We start from the raw sequence: 23,044 nt of genomic DNA on the forward strand, positions 1-23,044 counted from the left end.
AGCATGAGGCATCACCATGGGCATCAATTTTAAGTTTGATTTAGTTCAAAATATTAATTAAAAGGACTTGACTAAATCATGCTTCATGTGCTCAGGTGATATTACATATTTTACTGTCCAACGAGAAAAGGGTACCGACTTCCGGTTTGGCATGGACAGCGCTGACCTTGTGTGATTGGAATTATGAGCATCGATCCATGCCGACAGCCACCGTAACAAACACTTGCCAACGTAACAAACAATTAACCAAGTCACCGAGCTGGACGACCTGATCCATTTGGTTTCCTCTTACGACCAGCATTGGTTGTTGGGGACCAACTCCAGCCTGGAATCTCGATGAGTGAAATCCCAAAGTGAGGGTTCTGGTAACCACTTTGGGAACAAGAATAAACACAATTCAAGTTTCTAGTGCTTTATTATATAGTTGTGACACATGTTATCTTCAAGCTCTACAGTCAACATGGGATATATATACAGAACAGAGGAGGCTGACACGAGGACATATTGCACAACGCCACCAACTGGCCACTCTCCACAGCCAATACTGCTGGGGCACCTCCCATACAGCTCACTCAGGCCACACTGGTGGAAACACAGACAATACTGCTGGGTCACCTTCCATACAGCTTACTCAGGCCGCACTGGTGGAAACACAGACAATACTGCTGGGGCACCTCCCATACAGCTCACTCAGGCCGCACTGGTGGAAACACAGACAATACTGCTGGGGCACCTTCCATACAGCTCACTCAGGCCGCACTGGTGGAAACACAGACAATACTGCTGGGGCACCTCCAATACAGATCACTCAGGCCACACTGGTGGAAACAGACAATACTGCTGGGGCACCTCCCATACAGCTCACTCAGGCCACACTGGTGGAAATACAGACAATACTGCTGGGGCACCTCCAATACAGATCACTCAGGCCACACTGGTGGAAACACAGACAATACTGCTGGGGCACCTCCCATACAGCTCACTCAGGTCACACTGGTGGAAACACAGACAATACTGCTGGGGCACCTCCCATACAGCTCACTCAGGCCACACTTGTGGAAACACAGACAATACTGCTGGGGCACCTCCCATACAGCTCACTCAGGCCACACTGGTGGAAACACAGACAATACTGCTGGGGCACCTCCCATACAGCTCACTCAGGCCGCACTGGTGGAAACAGACAATACTGCTGGAGCACCTCCCATACAGCTCACACAGGCCGCAGTGGTGGAAACACAGACAATACTGCTGGGGCACCTCCCATACAGATCACTCAGGCCACACTGGTGGAAACAGACAATACTGCTGGGTCACCTCCCATACAACTCACTGAGGCCACACTGATGGAAACACAGACAATACTGCTGGGTCACCTCCCATACAACTCACTCAGGCCGCACTGGTGGAAACACAGACAATACTGCTGGGGCACCTCCCATACAGCTCACTCAGGCTGCACTGGTGGTAACACAGACAATACTGCTGGGGCACCTCCCATACAGCTCACTCAGGCCACACTGGTGGAAACACAGACAATACTGCTGGGGCACCTCCCATACAGCTCACTCAGGCCGCACTGGTGGAAACACAGACAATACTGCTGGGGCACCTCCCTCACAGCTCACTCAGGCCGCACTGGTGGAAACACAGACAATACTGCTGGGGCACCTCCCATACAGCTCACTCAGGCCGCACTGGTGGAAACACAGACAATACTGCTGGGGCACCTCCCTCACAGCTCACTCAGGCCGCACTGGTGGAAACACAGACAATACTGCTGGGGCACCTACCACATACAGCTTGCAATGGTGGAAACAGATTGCGGCATGACACCATATTGGAAGCAACATCATCCAAAAACCTGTCGAATGGCATAATTTACAAACAACAGTGAAGTGCTTACAGTTGGACATTAAAACCTTGGAGTGAGTGAGTGAGTGAGTGAGTGAGTGAGTGAGTGACTGAAATGGGTCTCAATGCCACTATTAACAGTATTCCAGTTATATCCTGGCTTAATGAGGAAGGAAGTAAAGCAGGTCTCAGACGTACAACACTGGATGACTGTATGGTAGGTCTTAACATATTCTCAAAATACCCTCGTGTATTTTCCTAAACCTTTACCATGTTCAGTAAGGTTATTCCAATTTATAAAATTGAAACCATTAAAACCAAGACATGGAGGATGTAGAAAAACATTTTAAAAAGTCTCCAAGAAAATGTTTTCTGTCCCAATCAGTATACTTCGGCAGGTGACTCTTAAATTTGAACACTTGAAGAAAATGTTACTGTGATATTCACAAAATTCTATACACAAAATACATCAAACATAACATTGAAATTTCAAGTCTCTCTTAGAGCTGAAAAGCTTGAATTTCTAAGACAATCAGTTCTAGGCTATGCTGGCATATAAAACTGCCATTTTCAATTCAACGATTCAGCTGATTTGTCTTGAAACAGAAATTTGAGCTTTTCGTTTGAGAATACTGTTGTCTAATACTTTCAACAAAGTCAGCCATTTCTTGCCAGACAGTCTGTAGACACACAAAGAGTCTGGGAAATGGGCCAGTTCCACAAAGCAATGTTAGTGCTAAGATAGTGGTAAGTCCACGTTAAAATGAGAGTTAAGATTGTCATAGCTCTGAGACTGCTTCTTGGAACTGAACCCATGTCTTTTAAGCACGATTTGATGGTAGCAAATACAGAACTAATAGATTTATTTTTCTAGAAGCATAAAGTTTTGGTTTACAAAAACCTTCACACACTTTAAAGAAGCATCAATTTGTCAATAAAAAGAAATTCACACATTCATGACCAGTTTTGGACTTCGAGCATCAATGAAAGAAAGAAAAAGGCATCTTTTTAACATCTGGAGCAGATGTAACAATGAGCAAGTCCATAATACACGCAGAAATTTCCCACCAAATTTCTTTGTACCTATATCTCTTGTAAGAGTTGAAATGACAAAAAGTTAGTTATCTCACAGTCAAATGAACATGTATGGTCACATGCCTGACTTTTTAAAAAGCTTTTCATCATTTCATAAATGTGGCAGTTCAAGTGGGCAAACATGGGCCATCATTATCTCCAGGCCTCTTGATGGAAAATAAAAATGACAATTGTTTTAATCCTTGTTAAATGTGACAAAATTGAGTGTGAAGGATATTGCTCAACAAAATGTCAAAATTTATGGCTTCATTAGATTACTGAGGGCATTCCATCAGTTCTGTTTTTGCCAGAAACATCATGACACGGAAAGAGTTTACACCTTGAGATGTGTCAATCGTTATCTACATACAACAGAGACAAGAGAAACTAGCTCAATAACTGGAAACAAAAGCCTTGGAGTTACTTGTACTTTGTGATCAGCTGGGTTTTTTTAAATATCACCAAATAATTTTGTTCCTATACGTGACAGACATACTGTTATGTTATCTAGACTTACAGTAACTGGAATAACAAGGGTTTTTGCCCTAGTAGGGAGTCAGGTTAAACAATGTTTGTTCCGTATTCCAGTTATATCATGGTGTGTCAGCTTAATGTGGGAGAAGAGTTTAAAGTGATGCAGGCCTCACACGGTTATCACTTTGTGAAACTCCTGATCACGGTGTCATGCTGACGAACTAGGGATCAAAAGCAGGGTTAATCTGGGATTCGAACCCATGATCGTAGGTTTAGGTCTCTGGCATGCCTAAAGGAAGACACCCATTCCTGTTACTGTGGTGCTAAGTCATCATAGTAAGGTTGACAGGTATGAAATAAACCAAGACAATACGTCCTACTGTACTTAGTTTTGGAATGGTAAATATCTTAAAATGTGCAACCTGAACTGAATTTAGCATGCAATTGTTTCTTAAAACCCTTAGGATTGGGTAACAACAAATTCTTTTATGTGGTGTGAGAGTATCATTTTATATCAAGACATGACAATAATACGCACTTATCCTGGCACACCAGATTGTAATGACTTGACACCAGCGGTACTATGACAGCCAGAACCTTTCAGACTGACTTCAACTGGGTAGACAAACTTTAACATTTAATTAAGTTAAAGTTTCCAACATAAGTTCCAATTTTACAGAAATTATTGCAAATTTGTCTTCAAACAAATTACTGCCATCTTACAAATTATCAAAGGCAGGTAACGAGACAGGTAACGAGGCAGGTAACACACACTTACTTTGATTGTGCTAATGCTGGTTGAGCTAGATTCCCTTTACAAAGCATAAGGTTTTCAGTCATAAACACAATTCTATAGCCACGGAACAAAAGGAAGCTGACAATTGCTTGCTGTATGAATACAATGGTAATGCTGGAGACATAATACTCTAAAAATAAAACATACAATCTGGGTTGGATTCATTCAGAATTATTTTATCCGCTAATCAAGCTCTATGGACAAAATAATCTCAATGTATGTCATGGAGTTATTTCCTCCTCCTGAAGATTTGATTCTTGTAATGCTTGAATCACGTAAGATTCGCAAAAAAAATTATTATTAAAAGATTTTGAATCATAATGCTTTAAAATACGAATGAGTATTTAGTCACTGAATGCAGAAGAATTACTGAAAGAAACCCAGATTTTTTAAAACTGACAACTCAGCACGTATAACATATCAAGATGAACATTCACACTTCGCAGCTTATATAGTCCAGAATCACATAATTTCTAGCTAATAATATGATAAATAAATGTTTCAGAATTTACAGATTGGAAACATCTTTCCTTAAATTAAAATAAACACATTACATGCTGTAATTTGTGTCCTATATGAAACACTATTTCATTAAAAGTCAAAATGTAAAATCCTACACTGTACAAAGTAAACTAATGAAGTCAACTGTGCACAATATCGTCATGACAACACATACACGTGGGAATAAAGGAGAAATATTTGGCAGGATACAACTGTTTCAGCTGTAACCAAGGTGTCAGTGCTCGGGTCTCTTGGATAGAGAATATAAACCAGTTTTACCTCTCTTTTATTTACCATGAAAAAAGCTGGTTAAAGGAATACCTGGAATAATAGCCTACGATTTTTCAGCAACAATATTTTGTCTGTCAATGATAAAACATGCAAGGAGCAACACACTGGTGAATGGATTGTACAACATACACATATGCAACAACATATTTGATATGTTCAATATTGGTTCCCTGTAACAAGGCAACCATTTGCCATTGAATACCTGTCATCTTGGTGATAAAAAGTGCTTAAACTGCTCAAAACACCTCACCAAATATGGTCAAGGCGAAGGCACTTGACTGAATAAATTAGGGAGAGAATGAACTTGGGTCGAGATCATAACACTGAAAAATAAAGCCAGTATCAACAGGGCTAAACTGTAGTGACCTTGACCTTAAGTTGACCCACATGTACAACACAATTTAGAGGTCACGCTTTGCTTACATCCTCAACACAACACTGTATCACAAGGAACATTATCATCGCCTTGTTCAAGTGGACTACTGAACGTTTGACCTATGACCTCAACTGCATGATCAAATTCCTGGCCTAAAAAAATCACAAAAACTTTCTTTTCTTTCTTAGACTATTCAGTGAGGTTATTATCATAACTTCCCCTGTTCATCTCTCCCAGATAAAATTGTGCAATGTTTGTGGAAAGGATGGAACCAGTTGTAATAGAAACAGCATCAACAATTCAAATATATTATTTTCATGCAACAACTAAACAATGTAGAAATATTAACCTGATTAACAACAGTCTAATGTTAACATGACCTTGGGCTGTCTCACATGTTGGGGTTTTCTGATAATTGGATTAGTTCTCAAAATAAAAAAAATATATAATTAAAAGCTACTTCTCAAAAGAAAGTTAATACATCTGAAAAATTTCTTAATTTTTTCATTACTGTAATTATTTGACTTGGCGTGAAGAAAAAGAAAATTATCAAAAGAATAATTGTTAAAGTTGTTAAATTTTAAGCCATTAAAAAAAGATATAGACAATTAATTATTATTTGTTATTGCAAGAAAAATAATAAAAAAAATACTGTTGAACAAATTAAGTAAATTAATTTGGTCATGAAACCTTTTCCAAGCACATGAGACTCTCAACAAGATTTATATCTAAGACTTCATCCATGAAAAAATAATAAGGCGTTAACAGTTGTAGATAATTTATACAGTAAACATATTGCTTGAATAACACTCATTACTGAAAATGGAACTTTGTTTCTTGTTTTGCATAAAGATTAGAAGCAACTTTAACCCGCAAAAAGGGCGTTATTTACAAGCAAACTGCATGATAAAGTGTCCATCACTAAAAAAAACTTTTGCTTGACTGCATAATGATTCAATCCTCACAACAAAGTAAACAAACATGAAGCTAATGTTGCATAATTAGAAACTAATTGTTCTTTGTAACCCGGAAGCTAAGTCACGCAAGGTCAGATTATTATTAATAACCAAGGCATTACAACATTTGATAAATTGATGGACAGTAGTCCGATTCAGTAATATCCAACATAAATAATAACAGAGTATGAAATTGATGATTTTTAAATTGGGTCGTGCAAAAAACGCACATTAATCGGAATGCTTGGTACTTTTATCCTCTCAGAAAGTAGAATGTATTTTCCTTCAAATAAACTGAGTATTGACAAAGCCTTAATGCCAACATATAAAATCATGAAAGATTTTTATGTGTTAGTCTTAAACCTTAACGTAAACCTTGCTTTGTGGGGCCTTATTTATGCTGATTCATCGGTCACCCAAATCACATCATCATAAAGGGAGCAGTTGCGGCATTGCATTCAAAGCAAGAAATACACAAAAAGTGTCATAATTCAGGGACCCAATTTTATCATTAAACAGCTCATTGTAACGGCCAAATCACTAAGACCAAGTAGTTTCTTAACAAGATTATTATTGGATCTACTTCTAAACAAGAATTGCATCCTTGGATTCTAACGGAGCAAGGGATTGCGACCGTGACAGGGTAGTCAGATGAAGGAGTGAGTGGTCAAATCTTGATGCTTGGAAATGATATATTTTATGATTTAAAACAAAATGAAAACTGATGTTTATGTAAGTGAAATATAAATTGGGAGATCATTATGTAAATTGTTTGGAATGGTGACTGTACTAGCAAAACAACTTCGACATGCTTTTCCTTTTGCTGCTATCAAATCTAACATGATTCCTGCATATACCAAACTAAGTTTTTGTATGTGCACTGAATAGTGACTTTCTGTTGCAACGAACAAATACATTATTAAATTAATTCATTTCTTATAATTTTTTTCTCAAACCATCATGTTTAGAATTAAATATCATAAGAATGATAGGTTGAAACAAATCTATACACATTTTAAAAAAGCTCAGGACAAGATTGGTAAAAGATTACCAGTCCGAGGAATCGATCATGAACATCGTTTCACAGATTTCAAGCCTATTCAAATATTCAGCATAGACATGAGCACAGCCAGAAGCATGTGTATATATATGGTCGTGAAGAATTCAATGGCAGCTTATTTTGGTCCTATCCTCGATTGGTCAATGAAAGTGGTCTCTTGACGGAGATATGTTTTGTGAAAATAATGTTTGATCATATTTCAGTCTTTGAATGGCATTTAGAAGTGACACACATAATGTATTATATCTTTATTATGAGGAGCAAGATACATTCTAACTTGTGGCAGTATCACTCGCGGTACATGTGGTTTTATGTGTGCCGCCAGTGGGATAAAACCTAGGGGACACACAAACCACATGTACCCCTGGTGCTACTGCTACAACAAGTGTATCTAACCGACACATTTCAATCTGCCATTGTAAAAGAATTAAAACAAATTGAAAATTGATAGAAAATAGCGGTTTGATTGAGCTGATGTTAATTTGTGCTGTGTCACGTGACTTTCATTGACTCAGAAATAAAGAAGTTGACATCCATATATTCTCTTCCTTTTGATCATATTTAATTCTTGACAAAATATCTCATAAATCCAGGGGCCATCCAATAGGGGGTAAGGGCTTGGGGAGTAACGATTCACCGGGTGTGATGCTTTCTGTCACTATTTCATAGTTCTATCCTGAGGTCAACAATACTATACAGGCGAGTGTAGTCGGGTAGTCTTGATTATGTACTAGGCTTTTGGACAGTATTCCAGTTATATCACGGTGTGTCACCTTGATGTGGGAGGAAATTCCAAAGTGATGCAGGTCTTAAACATTTACCACTTTGGCTGAACACACATGCACGGTCATGGATCTGACAAACCTAGAAACATACTGTAAATCGTGAAATTAATGCTTCTCCAAAAGAATGTGAACGCTGGTCCCGAGCCAAAAATGCGACTCAAATGATTGCGACACCCACCTCCTCTCAAGCATCTAAAGAAAACGTCCTCACCTTAATCCAATCACACACCCCACACCGAATAGCACTGCTTATTAGCGCTGAGCAGAGTACTTCCACTAAAACAGTACATGCGGGCTGGCTCGTGTCGGCCTTTGACGCAGTCACAAAGAACAAAGACACCATGTTGGGTTGGTGATGTCTGTCTGGACTTGCAGGTGTGATCAGTGATGACGTAAGTGAGTAGAACTCTTGTCTTGACCCAAGCAATGACAATTCACTGGTACATACCAAGTTGCTATTTCTGCTTTAAAAAATGTCTTATTGTTGATATAAATGCGATGTTTAATAATAGAAGCAAGGACCACTCGCATTTTTCACATTTAATTCACGCCCACGTTAATTTCAAGATTAACAGTACTCAGGGCAAACCAGGATTCACACCAACAATGATTGGCTTGTGACGCACCTTAGGGACATAATTCTGCACAGCAATTTGCGACACTTTAGACCCAATAGACAGGGACCCAGGTGATTAAAGTATATTGAATTCCAAATAAACCTTTCATTACTCAATGTGTAATTTGTGAGTAAAATACTCAATGGATGGCAAAATTATCTGGAACTCTGTGTCGTCTTGACGGGGCAAGTGTCCAATCATATCATGACAAAGTGTCATACCGTGACATCGTAACAACCCAAGTGTGAGCAATGTTATTTCACCCCAGTATTGCTACAAAGGCACCAAGAAGGGGGTCCACATACTGCACCCATGTGTGGAATCAAACCTGAGTCTGTGACTTGATAGGCTAACACTCCAACCATATGGCCACTACACCAATACCTAAATGTCTCGACTGACCGTGTCTACTTTGATTGGCTTTCAAGAAGTTGAAATGAACAGTATGAATAACTCTAATATATGTACTTCCTGTCCTCACAGCTTATATTGACAACTCATATCTTCTGGTCCATATTAATCTGATGCATAATGAAGATTCACATCCTAGAAACTCAATTATCATAAGGATGAGAAAATACAAATAAGATTTCATCAGATGGGTCACAATCATATTTTCTGTGTGGTTTCTGAAAAGGTAGAAAGCTTATTACTAAATGGCATAGTTTCAAAGAGAGATAACTCTCATGCTGTTATAATCCGGACAATACTGACATCCTTCAAAATTGGATTTTTTACCAGACCAAACCAAAATTTGAGCTGATATTTTTGTAAAACATGGCATATGGAAGAGAAAACTATGAAAAATCTTTTCGAGGCCTAAAAGTAACAGATGTTTTTCCCCCCTTGTGGACTGATGAATGAAGACGACTGCACTGGAGTTTCTGTGATTTCTCCATGTTTGAGGTACTGAGGGAATAAGGGCTGAGGTAATCTGACAAAAACTCCACAAATAGACATGGCAAGTCAATGACAAGTCACAACTGAAATGATCACGATGATGAACACTTAAAAGACTTCTCGGATTGCAAATTTAAAAAAAAAAATACCCGGAAAATACAGAAATCTACAGATTCAGTTAACATAAATACTATTTAAAAGTAACACAAGGACGTCCTATGTGTAGAGATTTGTTCATTGTTACATCTACAATTCAGCTGAAGTCAATAAATTTATCCAGACAAATTGTCAAAATATATTTTACAAGTGCTTCAAGGAGCTTGACAGTAGGTTACCTTCTGAATACCATTGATACAATGCAATTCAACCATTTCATGGCAAATATTTCAAAACAACGTTTTTGTCTCTTTACAAATGATCAATTATTTGACAGAATACATATCTGTCCTAAACTACATTCAAAGTTAGTTGTTTTCAAAGAAGAGGAAAATAATGAAAACAATGCCCCCTTAAGATTCCAACACAAAAAGGTTAATGGTCAGAATAACACACACTCAAATCTTGGATACTTCCCATTACATAAGGTTTACCATTCAGGATCATTACTAAGTTTGTCGTGTCCACCAAGACGTACCATATTCGCTGTGATGAGTGCCCTGGGTACTTAGATATATGACCAAAGGGGCACTTATTAAAACCATGCATGTCGAGTGGAATTTGTATTCAGAGATGGTGATAGTGAACAAGCTCAGATAAAAAAGGTCTGTGCAGATGTTTTCTGTTAAGTGCAATGTATGACAGGAACAATGGATGGCCCTATTGTCTAATAAGGCTAGAACTTCAGACTGGTCTAGAATTTGGCTAGGGCGGTTATTGCAGCAGGGTGCCTAACAAGGCGAATATGGTACATTTTTAGTCGAGGCAGGCTTTTAAATGATCCATCAGACCATAACACTTCATTGTCCCATGAGGTGTTAACAAGTTTAAAAGATAAGTACATGTTTCCCTGTAGCTTTGCAATAGTAGGGTATCTGGGCCTTTTTGTCTTCTATTGATTTATATTAATCTAATGTGTTGTTTGTATACTTACACTTGGGTCACACTACATACACGGCACTAATCAGAGATGGAGGTCAGATCAATATATTTAGATTACCGTATTCGACGTAATAAGCGCCCAAGGTGATATCTGCTAATATATTGGCTAGTGAACGATCCCAATTAGCACCCTTCCGACTGATCAATGTACACAAGACTTATTTATTCGTGTATAATACGCACTCATGTGTTATATGCACCCTTAATTATGGGCAATTAAATTCTGGAAAAATATATCTGTTGTGTATAATATGCACAGACTTTTCTTTTGTATCATTTTAGGCTGTCAGCATAAACCACCAAATTTACCAAATTTCACCAAAGTTATATTCCAATAAGATCCCCCTATTTCTAATTTTGAGAGCGCCCTGGGCTCTTATTATGTCGAATACGGTAAGCACAAAATATTTTAGCAATCATAATTTTACTTCGCTACTTAGAGACCATCCCTAATCAAAAAGTGAATTTCATTTAATCATGAATTTGTCACAATCACGATGGTCACTTAAATTTGTTATTCACCTTTAGATCATGATTTGTTAAAAGCATTTTGTTCGTGAGCTTTTGTGAAACTTTACTCACATAACAATGCTACAACGATATGTGTTTAACAGTTTTCCAGTTTTCAAATCCAATGTTCAATTCTGCAATATACACAGGCTTTTTTCTACATATCTACAATCGTGAAACAGGTTCAATCTGTGGGGGGGCACTGCCTCAAGTACGACATCAACCCACCACCCTTGTGTAAGTGAGTATTAGGCATGTGACCTCTCATTTACATGACACACGTAAGTTATCTAAACCAAACTAGCATTAATCCGGGCTCGACTTGATGCATATATCTTGCTCCACCGGCGACACTTGCAATATATTACTGTCTATTTCCTTGTCAGCGCTTCTTGACGTCATGTCCGTTCTCTGGTTCTCACTACATACTAAATCCACTTCCTTTTGAACATTGTAAGTTCTTGTGCTCTCGAACATATTCACACTGTCTTTGACAGCCTTGGCCGATATTTCACACATGACGTTGTGTGGCTGCTCACCGTTATCGTCACTACGTAATTTTTTCAATGGTATTTCCATAGACCGCCTTTTGTCAACACTAGACATGGAACTCTTCTGATGGTTAAGGCAAGAATTAGCATCTTTTTCTTTCAGTTCCATCAACATGCTGGTTGACGCGGCCTTCAACTGTTTGCCGTTAATGAAGTTTTCCTGATTTTCCCGAGACTTGGAGTGGTAGTTGACTGTAGATCCGAGGTCCTGAGACAGGCCAAAAGCTGCATCCGACGGGGACGGCAGTAACGGCACCACAGTGTTATCCACAGAGGTTTTGAGCCATGGGTGGTCTAGACACTGACGAGCTGTCAATCGTTTTCTGAAAAGGAAAAGTGGGTGGTTTCAATATGTGGTCAAAATGTCCTAATACCAGAGTTACTGCATCAACATTGTCTTCAGTTACATGTTTGGTCAATAATCTGTACAATATTATAAACATGATGCTACCAGAGCTCCAGATAAGCTGCGTATCTGCGTAAAATACGCATCAGAAATGCAGAAATACGCAGTAAAATAAAATCCAAGCGTATCACATACGCAATAAACATTACAGATACGCTACAAAAATAAAACTTGTGCATATCATCAAAATATTGTGTAGTAACCCTGCGTATTCGATTAGCAAATCAGCAACATATTTCGAAATTAAAAATGGGCATGTACTTTGTGGAAACCAGTCAAAAATTGGACAGAAACCCCAAAACTATGGACCTCTGTTTGAACAAGTCCAGGATCTCTCCCTGTTATAAGAGGATGTCAAGTAATGGTAATTTCCAGCTCCCGTGTACATCTGGTACAAGTGCTCAACTTCTGGTCCTTTTGTCGCCTTGGGTTCTGGACCCGCATAGGTTGCTGGAGACCTCGTCTAAACCTGGAATCCCTACAAGGTTGTTCAACCAGTGGTTCTACAGGCCCCTCACCTTGGGTTCTTGACCCCATAGGTTGCTGGGAGCCTATTCTAACCTGGAATCTCTACGAGGTTCTTCAACCAGTGGTTCTATCATCCCCCTCCCCTTGGGTTCTTGACCCCCATAGGTTACTGGAGACCTATTCTAACCTTGAATCCCTACAAGGTTGTTCAACCAGTGGTTCTATAGCCCCCTTCATTTTCGGTTCTTGAACCCCATAGGTTACTGGAGACCTATTCTAACCTGGAAATGCCTACAAGGTTGTTCAACCAGTGGTTCAATGGTGCAGACTCACCTTGGGTTCTTGACCAGCAAACAGGAGATGAAGTCCTGGGCGAGGTCGCTGATCTCCCCGAACAGCTCGGCCGGGAAGTCCAGTTTCACCTGGGAGATGTTGCAGAAGGTCTCCTGGTTGTTCTCCCCGGCAAACGGAGCACACGCCGTCAACATCACGTAAGCCAGAACACCCATACTCCTGCAACACACAAGCAGATAACGGGGCCATTAATGTGTTCTTTTGACATGAGTGAGTGTTGCTTGACAAATTCTAGCTGTTTCTTAAATCAATTCATTCACCTGCATGAATCTATATCATCCTGCTCAAGAGTAGTCTGGACAGATTCCTAATTTTAAAACCCCCCGATTTCCCCCGTGTTAGATATAAGCGCCTGCCTGTAGGCCCGTGGCAGGTAGAACTTGTGTCAGGGCCGTAGTTTCAAATTTGTATTTGTCTTTATGACCTGCAGCATATTTACATGTGGATTTATTTGTCAGCATAAGCTGCAGTTTTATAAATGAGGGGCTGAAGAGTTTAGTCAGGGCCTGCAGGTTCAAAAGTTTGTGGGTCCTGATGGTAGGCAGACAATTTTATTTATTTTAAACACTGATTCGCTGAATCTTATCTGATGAATATCAGAAGGGAATGAACTCATTTCATAGTTTTAGACCTTACATAAATCTCTCTGATGTGCGATGAACAGTTTAGTGCAAAGGTATGAATACACCAACATACTGCATGTGCAAATGATTGGTGCATGTTGTGTGTTTGTTATAGTCTTACCACATGTCCGTCATTGTGTTGAGTGGTTCATAGTCCAGGACCTCAGGAGCTGAAACAACAGAATGGAGTGAATGAGTGAGTGAGTGGCAAACCAATGGTTGATATCATGAGCAACAATCAACACTGTCCAGGAATGGCACACAATCAGCCAGGCCATTCCACTTGGATGTGCTGTTAAAACGCAGGCTTTCACATCTTCACCCAAGTAACATAAAACAGGCAAGCAATGAATTTTGATCGCTGAAAAGTCTTGTTTTGACATAGGTTCTATGAATTTACATGGAAGAGCTGTCTTCTTTTTTTCTGCCTTAATGATGCCACCCGGGTTGAAAAGGTTCTTGCCTTGTCAGGAGAGCCTGGTGACCTTCTCATTATGAAAAGAGGCTTCTGATGAGAAAAGTATTTTTCATCACCTTTCTGTCCTTAGATTTTGAAAAGATTTAAACACTTAACCACACTGATGAGAAATGGAGAGAGTACATGGTTTTACGTCGCTTTTCGCAATATCATGTGGAGGACACAAGAAAATGGATTGGACCCATGTGTGAATCGAACCTGGGTTATCGGTGTCACGAATGAAGGTTTTAACCATTAGGCTACCCCACCACCCCCCATTATTACCTTGAAATATTTCTGTAACTGTTCATGGCCTAACCTTCCAAATACCACAATAAGGTGCACTAATTCAAGCCTTGTAAGTTTAAGGATTTAAATAATCAGTGAACATTGAAGTCTTGTAACTTCAAGCACTGTATAAGGCTGTGAGAACCCCCAGTAGAGATCTTACCAACATAATCCGGTGTCCCGATGATGTCCCGGATGTCTTCTCCAGTATTGACGAGACAGGCGAAGCCGAGATCACATATCTTGATGTCCCCTTCTGGGTATGGTCTTGTGAAGAGAATATTCTGAGGCTGCAATTAGAAATGACATGTCCCATTAGTCAATCACATTGTCAAAAGCCATATACAGTCAGTGCCAACTTTCAAGTCCACTAGTCAAACACATTGTCAAAAGCCATATACAGTCGGTGCCAACTTTCAAGTCCACTAGTCAAACACATTGTCAAAAGCCATATACAGTCAGTGCCAACTTTCAAGTCCACTAGTCAAACACATTATCAAAAGCCATATACAGTCAGTGCCAACTTTCAAGTCCACTAGTCAAACACATTGTCAAAAGCCATATACAGTCAGTGCCAACTTTCAAGTCCACTAGTCAAACACATTGTCAAAAGCCATATACAGTCGGTGCCAACTTTCAAGTCCACTTGTCAAACACATTGTCAAAAGCCATATACAGTCGGTGTCAACTTTCAAGTCCACTAGTCAAACACATTGTCAAAAGCCATATACAGTCAGTGCCAACTTTCAAGTCCACTAGTCAAACACATTATCAAAAGCCATATACAGTCGGTGCCAACTTTCAAGTCCACTAGACAAACACATTGTCAAAAGCCATATACAGTCAGTGCCAACTTTCAAGTCCAATAGTCAAACACATTGTCAAAAGCAATATACAGTCAGTGCCAACTTTCAATTCCACTTGGGCTGGTATTGGCTAAGCTTACTGGAACAATATGCATCCCACATTAGGTTTTGTACCACGAGCCTTGTGCTATATAAACTAACGAGGGGTACATAAAAACCCATGTACCCCAAGTGATACTGCTACAATGAATTTATCCAACTGACATGTTTTAATCTGCCATTGTAAGAAATAAAACAAATTGAAAATTGATAGAAAACAGCTGTTTGAGGTTAACTTGTGCTATGTCACGTGACTTTCACTGACTCACAAAAAGCATGTAGCTTTTAAATTTGCTGTGAAGAAGGGTATAAGGGATTTATTCTCCCACTCCCAGGCGGGATATATAGAATTTTATCAAGATCACATGAACCATGCACTGAACGATGTCACTGATTTCATATTGTCCACAGTTTTGTGTGCTCCATATGATGATTTAATACTTAGCCAGTGAAAATATTATTAACTTATTTAACTTATTTATATATAAGAATTGACTTTAATATTTTCTTGACTAATGAAGGTATACATGTTAAAGCTAGTGTGCACAGTTTGCTGAAATGACTAAATTCTGTTTTTTTCACCGTGTTTCAGCTTGATGTGGGACACTTCAGGCTTTCCTCCCACATTAAGCTGTCACGCCGCGATATAACTGGAATACTGTTAAAAGTGACGTTAAACCCAACTCACTCACTCACTCACTCACTTGATGTGGGAAGAATTCCTGAAGTGATGCAGGTCTTAGATGGGTACTCATAACTTTGATGAAACCCATCTGTAATGGGCATGGTGCTGACAAACTTAAAAACAATCAGGGTGAATCTGGGATTCGAACCTACAAATTCCATGTTTCTGACATGCCTAGACATTCAACTCTGTCTAGTGAATGCAATGCTTTCGACGACCGGGTCGCCCAAGCCCATTTTTCGCTGCCCTTGTGACTAGTCAACTCAGATGAGGGAGAGCAATCTGAGGCAGTAAGTAAGTTTTATATTCATACTCTCCTTGCTGTATCATCCAGAACACCTACATGACAGATGTGGGAGCTACAAGGCATTAGCCAAGGAGATTTCACGTCCGAAACTGTAAGTGTATTGGCTTATACTTACACCCATCTTGGGTACACACGTATCTACCCTTTCCATTTAATGTTACATGACGTATCACAGCAAAGGAAAATAACTGACATGGAAATATTCACAATTTCCTTGAAACACAAATAGTTTCCCACTGCTTCTTCCACTGACAGACGGCATGGGTGATCCAGTCGTCTAATTTTCCGCAATTTGTTGTGCAGAGTTGTGTCCCTTGAGCATGCCAGGATTCAAGGGATTGAATCCCAGTTCACACTGATTAGGTTTCTAAGTTTGTCAGTACCATATCCATGCTCGTGGGTTTTGCCAAAGTCATAAACATTCTAAGACATGCATCACTTCGGGCTTTCCTTTCAAATCAGGTTGACATGCCATGATATAACTGAATTACTGTTCAAAGCAGGGTTAAGCCCAATTCAATCACACTCTCATTCTCCTCCACTGACTCTCACAGCTTGACAAACAGATGGTTCGGAATTCATATCACAGGTGGGAAAAATGTTAAGAAATCAATTTAAGAAAATACCTGGGCGAGGCAACATGTGTCGGTGTATTATGCACCCACACTTAAAGCAAAGAGGTGAGGAGTGTCGACTGATACACCTTCAAACCATGGCTCTGAGAATGGTTGTGGAGAATAACAAGGCCTACTCAGACTTGTGATGCTGAGAGCAGAGACTTATACAACCTCAAGAAAGGGGTATTTGAAATGCAAGTGGAGTCCCACATGTGGAGATGTGGTTGCTACCCTCAAAACACGCAACAACCGTCTACAACCAGTCTTTCATGAAGGACAAAAATCAATACAAATTAAAATAGCTGCTACTTCTGCCTTGTCAGCAATTTTCTTCTCATGGAGATTTCTGGAAATGGAATTCTTTTGGCCGAAGCCCTTTCCTTTAGCAAAAAGTTTAAACACTTGTTTAAATTATGGAATTCAAGGCTTGGTTTGTGAACTTAAGCACTATAGTTATTCTCACACGATTACTCATAATGTGAATGAGAACTGACAATAACTAGAGAGGAACAGTGATGTTTTTATCAGACAGCTCAACAACTACTGGGTAGGTCATCTCTGGTTAAGACCTGTAACGATCCAGGAAGAGAATAGGTCTTCAGCAAACCATGCTTGCCGTAAGAGGTGACTATGTTTGTCGTAATAGGCGAATAACATGATCTGGTGGTCAGGCTCACTGACTTAGTTGATGTATGTCAAGGAATCCAAAATAGTAGATTGATGCTCATGATGCCAATCACTGGATTGTCTGGTCCAGACTTGATTATTTACAGACCCATGTCATATAGCTGGAATATTGTTGAGTGTGGCATTGAACAACAACAAACAAACATCTCTGGCTAAGCTCCTGCTGTGATGGTACTTACAAGTACTAACAGTAGTGATATAACTGGACTGAAATGAAACACCAACAAGCAAAAAACAACTCACCGTATTCGACGTAATAAGCGCCCCGCTCTAATAAGCGCTCACGTCGATATTTGCTAATATATTGGCTAGTGAACAATCCCAATTAGCACCCCTTCCGATTGATCAATGTACACATGACTTATTTATTCGCATATAATACACACTCATGTGTTATATGCACTGTTAATTATGGGGAATTATGGGGGAAAATATATCTGTCATACATAAACATTTCAGGCTGTCAGCATAAACCACAAAATTATCTTTCAACTGTTTTTTTCACCAAAATAATAATCTAATAAGAGCCTCCTATTTCTAATTTTGAGAGCGCCCAGGGCGCTTATTACATCGAATACGGTAATCTGTATACTTTGCACCTGTATTGTTTACATCTGTGTCAACCGTACGATGATGACGGGTTCAGTAACATGCAGGTATGCACTTCTTAAACTAGGCTGCACAACTAAACCCTCACAACTGCACACTACTGTTACGGGGGCGGTTGGGTAGCCTAGTGGTTAAAGCGGTGTTCGTCATGCCGAAGACCCGGGTTCGATTCCCGACATGGGTACAATGTGTGAAGCTCACTTCTGGTGTACCCTGGTACTTCTGTAAAACATTTGCAGAACTACCACAATATACCTGTGGAATAAATTATTGAAGTTTGTTGAACTTACACAGCAGGCTTGCAGAATTAACATGGTGTTTGTGGAGTTAATGCAGTACATATTTTAATTACATTTGTGGAACTGAAACAGCTTGTATATCACTATATCATACCACTGTTGTATTGCGGAAATTTCAAGGATATACTGAGAAAAAGGTACCATATTTCCTCAAATAAACCCCTGGGGAGAAAAGAAAAAGAAGAAGAAGAAGAAAATAGTGGTGAGATTTCCGAGCATAAAAGCTAGCCAAAATTTAATCAAGGTCCAGCGTTTAATCAAGGAAATATGGCAGGTACTTGTGAGTTGTTATATCCGTGTGGTAACACATTCCCAACTAGGTAGCTCGGCAAGCTCCTTCCCAGCACGTGACACCTTCGTTACACTCTCGCTAACATCGCTGCCACCAGTGTGGGCGCGGCCATTACAAGAATCTTGAAATTTGCCCTCTAACCTCATAACGGTCATTCATTGCAAGTTTAACTCCAAGCATGGTTGGGGCCACCTATCACAGTGGGGAGTTTTGACTGGTGGCAGTGATAGTATAGAGAGCTCCGTGAATGGACTATCGCTGTTAGGAGCTTAGGTAGCTCGGCAATACGTAGATGTGAAGCACTCGAAAACTTGGTCAGTATGTCATTTACGTGTTGCATATCACATACGTCTGAATGTTACATTACATCATTTATGGAAAACACTTCAAAATAGACAGATAATACTGCTTCTTGCCATTATAGTAGCCACTTTGTATTTTCAACCCAAACACACGCAGATATCTGACACCCTCTAAAACATCACCGGTAGTCTATTTGTTTATGTACATACTATGGCCCTTCAAAGTCCACATAGGATTAAAACACTTTAATCACCATAGTGTATAAATCCTTCTATAGGAGAGCATAGTGGCGTGTGGTACACTGTCACACACGACACGGGTACCGTCGCTGCTGCCAAGCGCCCTGGCCATGGCTCAGCTATTTACACTACACAGGATTGTTGTGTTACTTTGATATTAGGTGATCTCCTCAGAGATTTGTGTTGCCTGGAGTTACCTTAAGCCACAAGAAATTAACTATTTTATTTTCATCAAAAATAAACTGAAAATGTTTGAGAGGCATTTTTTTTTTTTTATGACATAGTTTTGAACAATGACATTTGTGTACACATATTGTCATCAGATGTGATTCACATGAGCATTTCATAGGTTTGTTTGTTTGTTGTTTAAAACGGCGCTCAGCAATATTCCAGATATATGAGGGCAGGTCTTTAAATAATCCAGTGATCGATATCATGAGCATCGTTCGGAACAAATGGGGTAAAGATGACATGCATCAACCAAGTCAGTGAGCTGACCACCCAATCCTGTTAGTCGCCTCTTACAACAAGCATGGTCGCCTCTTTCAACAAGCATGGTCACCTCCTACAACAAGCATGAGTTTGCTGAAGACCTATTCTCACCAAGATCTTCGCGGGCTTAAAGTCCAGCGAGTATGATATGGGACTGGGTCATTCTCCGCCCACAAACATCCAACTATAAAGTCTGTATCTCATTTGTTAATTACCAGGACAACCAACGAGAAATAATGTCCCTGTTTAGCCTGGTTGTGTCTAGCAGTCCAAACAGAGAGCATGTTGAACTTGACCAGAACTAGCTGTTTTCCTTGCATGTGTTCCTGCTGTCTGGGTGGGAGTCAGTAAACAATACAGACAGCAGCAGACAATACAGACAACAGCAGACAGCACCAGACAGGGTCAGTCTATCATATTACAGAACTGTTGATGGCTGCATGTGTATGTTCTAACCAGACGTGAAAAAGTTTTCTAAATTTTTTTCTTCATGAGTGTCCATCTCAATGCAAACATTGGCTGCACACTTGTTTATCATCAGCATTACTTTTGACAATAACCAAATTCGAAACAAAATAGTTTAAGAATTGACTACAATATTTTTTTCGGTTATTTGAGGTATAAATGAAGGAACTGGCGTGAAAACTGTAACCTGGAGCATTGGATTTACGCAAAATGTGCACACCGATTTTTACATTCATGACTCTGTAAATGCAATGGGTGGTGGGTAGCCTCTAAGTGGTTAAACCATTTGCCCATGATGCCAAAGGCCCAGGTTTGATTCCCCAGACGGGTACAATGTGTGAAGCCCATTCTGGTATGGCTGGACTATTGTTAAAACTATAAAAAACAGAGTAAAACCATACTAGCTCACTCACTGTAATTGCAAATACATTTTGAAGTCACTACAGTAAGCTACTGTTATAACAAACTCAAAGGGACCACTAACTTTAGTTTGTTATAACCGTAGTTCGTTTGAAGCATATATACAGCATATATACAACAAATGTCCGGGACTAAAAAAAACTAGTTTGTTATATCGGTCAGTTCGTTATAAGCGTGTTCGTTATAAACGTCGTTTACTGTACTTATAAATCAATATGTCAACAATAAAAAAGATTGCTCATGTAATCGTTAACACAATGAAACAAGGTAAAGAACAGTACAAAATGAGTGAGTGTTCACCTACCTTCAGGTCTAGATGCACTATGTTGCGTTCATGTAGATACGTGAGCCCCTCGAGGATCTGGATGATGAGGCGCACCACGTCAGCCTCCTTGAACGACTCTTCTATTACACACTCATGGAACAGCTCCCCACCTGCACAACTGAAACAGACACGTTAACATCAGACACTGAAGCAGACACGTTTACATTCGACACTGAAACATACATGTTAACATCAGACACTGAAACACACACATTAACACCAGACACAGAAACATACACGTTAACATCAGACACAGAAACATACATGTTAACATCAAGCACAGAAACATACACATTAACATCAGACATAGAAACAAACACGTTTACATCAGACACAGAAACATACACATTAACATCAGACACTGAAACAGACATGTTAACATCAGACACTGAAACAGACACGTTAACATCAGACACTGAAACATACAAATGTTAAGATCAGACACTGAAACATACAAATGTTAACATCAGACACTGAAAAAAAGACATGTTTACATTCGACACTGAAACATACATGTTAACATCAGACACTGAAACACACACATTAACATCAGACACTGAAACATACACGTTAACATCAGACACAGAAACATACACGTTAACATCAGACACAGAAACATACCTGTTAACATCAAGCACAGAAACATACACATTAACATCAGACACAGAAACATACACGTTAACATCAGACACAGAAACATACACATTAACATCAGACACTGAAACAGACATGTTAACATCAGACACTGAAACATACAAATGTTAACATCAGACACTGAAACATACAAATGTTAAGATCAGACACTGAAAAATAGACACGTTTACATTCGACACTGAAACATACATGTTAACATCAGACACTGAAACACACACATTAACATCAGACACAGAAACATACACGTTAACATCTGACACAGAAACATACACATTAACATCAGACACTGAAACAGACATGTTAACATCAGACACTGAAACACAGACCCAGTCAGCAGTACTCCAGCTATAGGACAGCCTGTAAATGATTAAATCTGGACCAGATAAACCAGTGGTTGATAGTATGAGCAATGATCCACACTTTCATGGACGAAAACCCCCAATCCTCATTCTACGACAGTTACCACAAGCATAGGGCACTGGGGACTGAATCCCACCTGGTGTTTGCCTTAGACACTGCACATTGATATCACACAGTACTAAAGGGGGTACTGGGGTCCTTGGCGCTTGCTGTTAGAGTATTTAGGGTTATGACAAGGACCCCTGGATTTTCATTCCTTAGACCTTGAACACTTATACATATCATATCAATACACAAACGTGGCTAATGAATGTCACATCAATCGTGGTGAAGCAATAATGTTTAGATCCTAAGCTCAAACCCCCTTTTGCTTCTACAGAAGACACATAAAATATATTTTTAATTTTAATATATAACATAATTCTATTAAATCCAAAGGATTCACCTGGCTCCTTCAAGCCAATTTACTACATTATCAGTAAAGTTGAAATATGTTTCCGTGACATAGAAGTACCAATTACCGGAGCTCTTCTCCACACCAGGAAGATCCAGTAATAAACAAATAACCTCCATCCCAACCAATCAAACAGTTGCAGCAGCACAATAGACACATCATCATTACAGAACACTTAGAAATGAGTGCACCACATCCAACTGTCAGCTCACCATCAATGTCTTGTCACTATATACTAACTACATCCACAGGAGGTAAAACTCACAGGTAACAGAAGAATGGACTTGGCCATTCTGTGGAAATAATAGGTGAGGTGAAAAGGAGTTTAACGTCGCGTCCAAGATTATTGTACTCATATAGCGACGTGCATGCACGTGTGTGGCTGCTTGTACTAGTCCGGACTGATGCTGATTTAAAGTGCTAGCCCACTGAGATACCATGCCGCAGTTTAATGTAATGGAATTATAATAGTCATGGAACTGGTCACTTATT

General features: G+C 39.5%; 1 protein-coding gene across 1 annotated transcript in view; it reads right to left on the minus strand.

Moving 5' to 3' along the window:
- Positions 1-414: 414 nt before the first annotated feature.
- The window catches only part of LOC139465031 (serine/threonine-protein kinase 17B-like), an 84,708-nt gene continuing 62,078 nt past the window's right edge, over positions 415-23,044 (minus strand). Inside the window, exons 3-7 of the mRNA XM_071246705.1 lie at positions 21,064-21,202; positions 14,603-14,729; positions 13,816-13,864; positions 13,051-13,230; positions 415-12,166 (exon numbers count right to left, since the gene is read on the minus strand). Of these exons, the coding sequence (XP_071102806.1) occupies positions 11,599-12,166; positions 13,051-13,230; positions 13,816-13,864; positions 14,603-14,729; positions 21,064-21,202 (1,063 nt within the window). The 3' untranslated portion in view covers positions 415-11,598. The remainder of the gene's footprint in view (positions 12,167-13,050; positions 13,231-13,815; positions 13,865-14,602; positions 14,730-21,063; positions 21,203-23,044) is intronic.

The sequence above is a fragment of the Haliotis cracherodii genome, unplaced genomic scaffold (genome assembly GCF_022045235.1).
Source record: "Haliotis cracherodii isolate W230 unplaced genomic scaffold, xgHalCrac1.p SCAF_17, whole genome shotgun sequence".
In the NCBI taxonomy this organism is placed as follows: Eukaryota; Metazoa; Mollusca; class Gastropoda; order Lepetellida; family Haliotidae; genus Haliotis; species Haliotis cracherodii.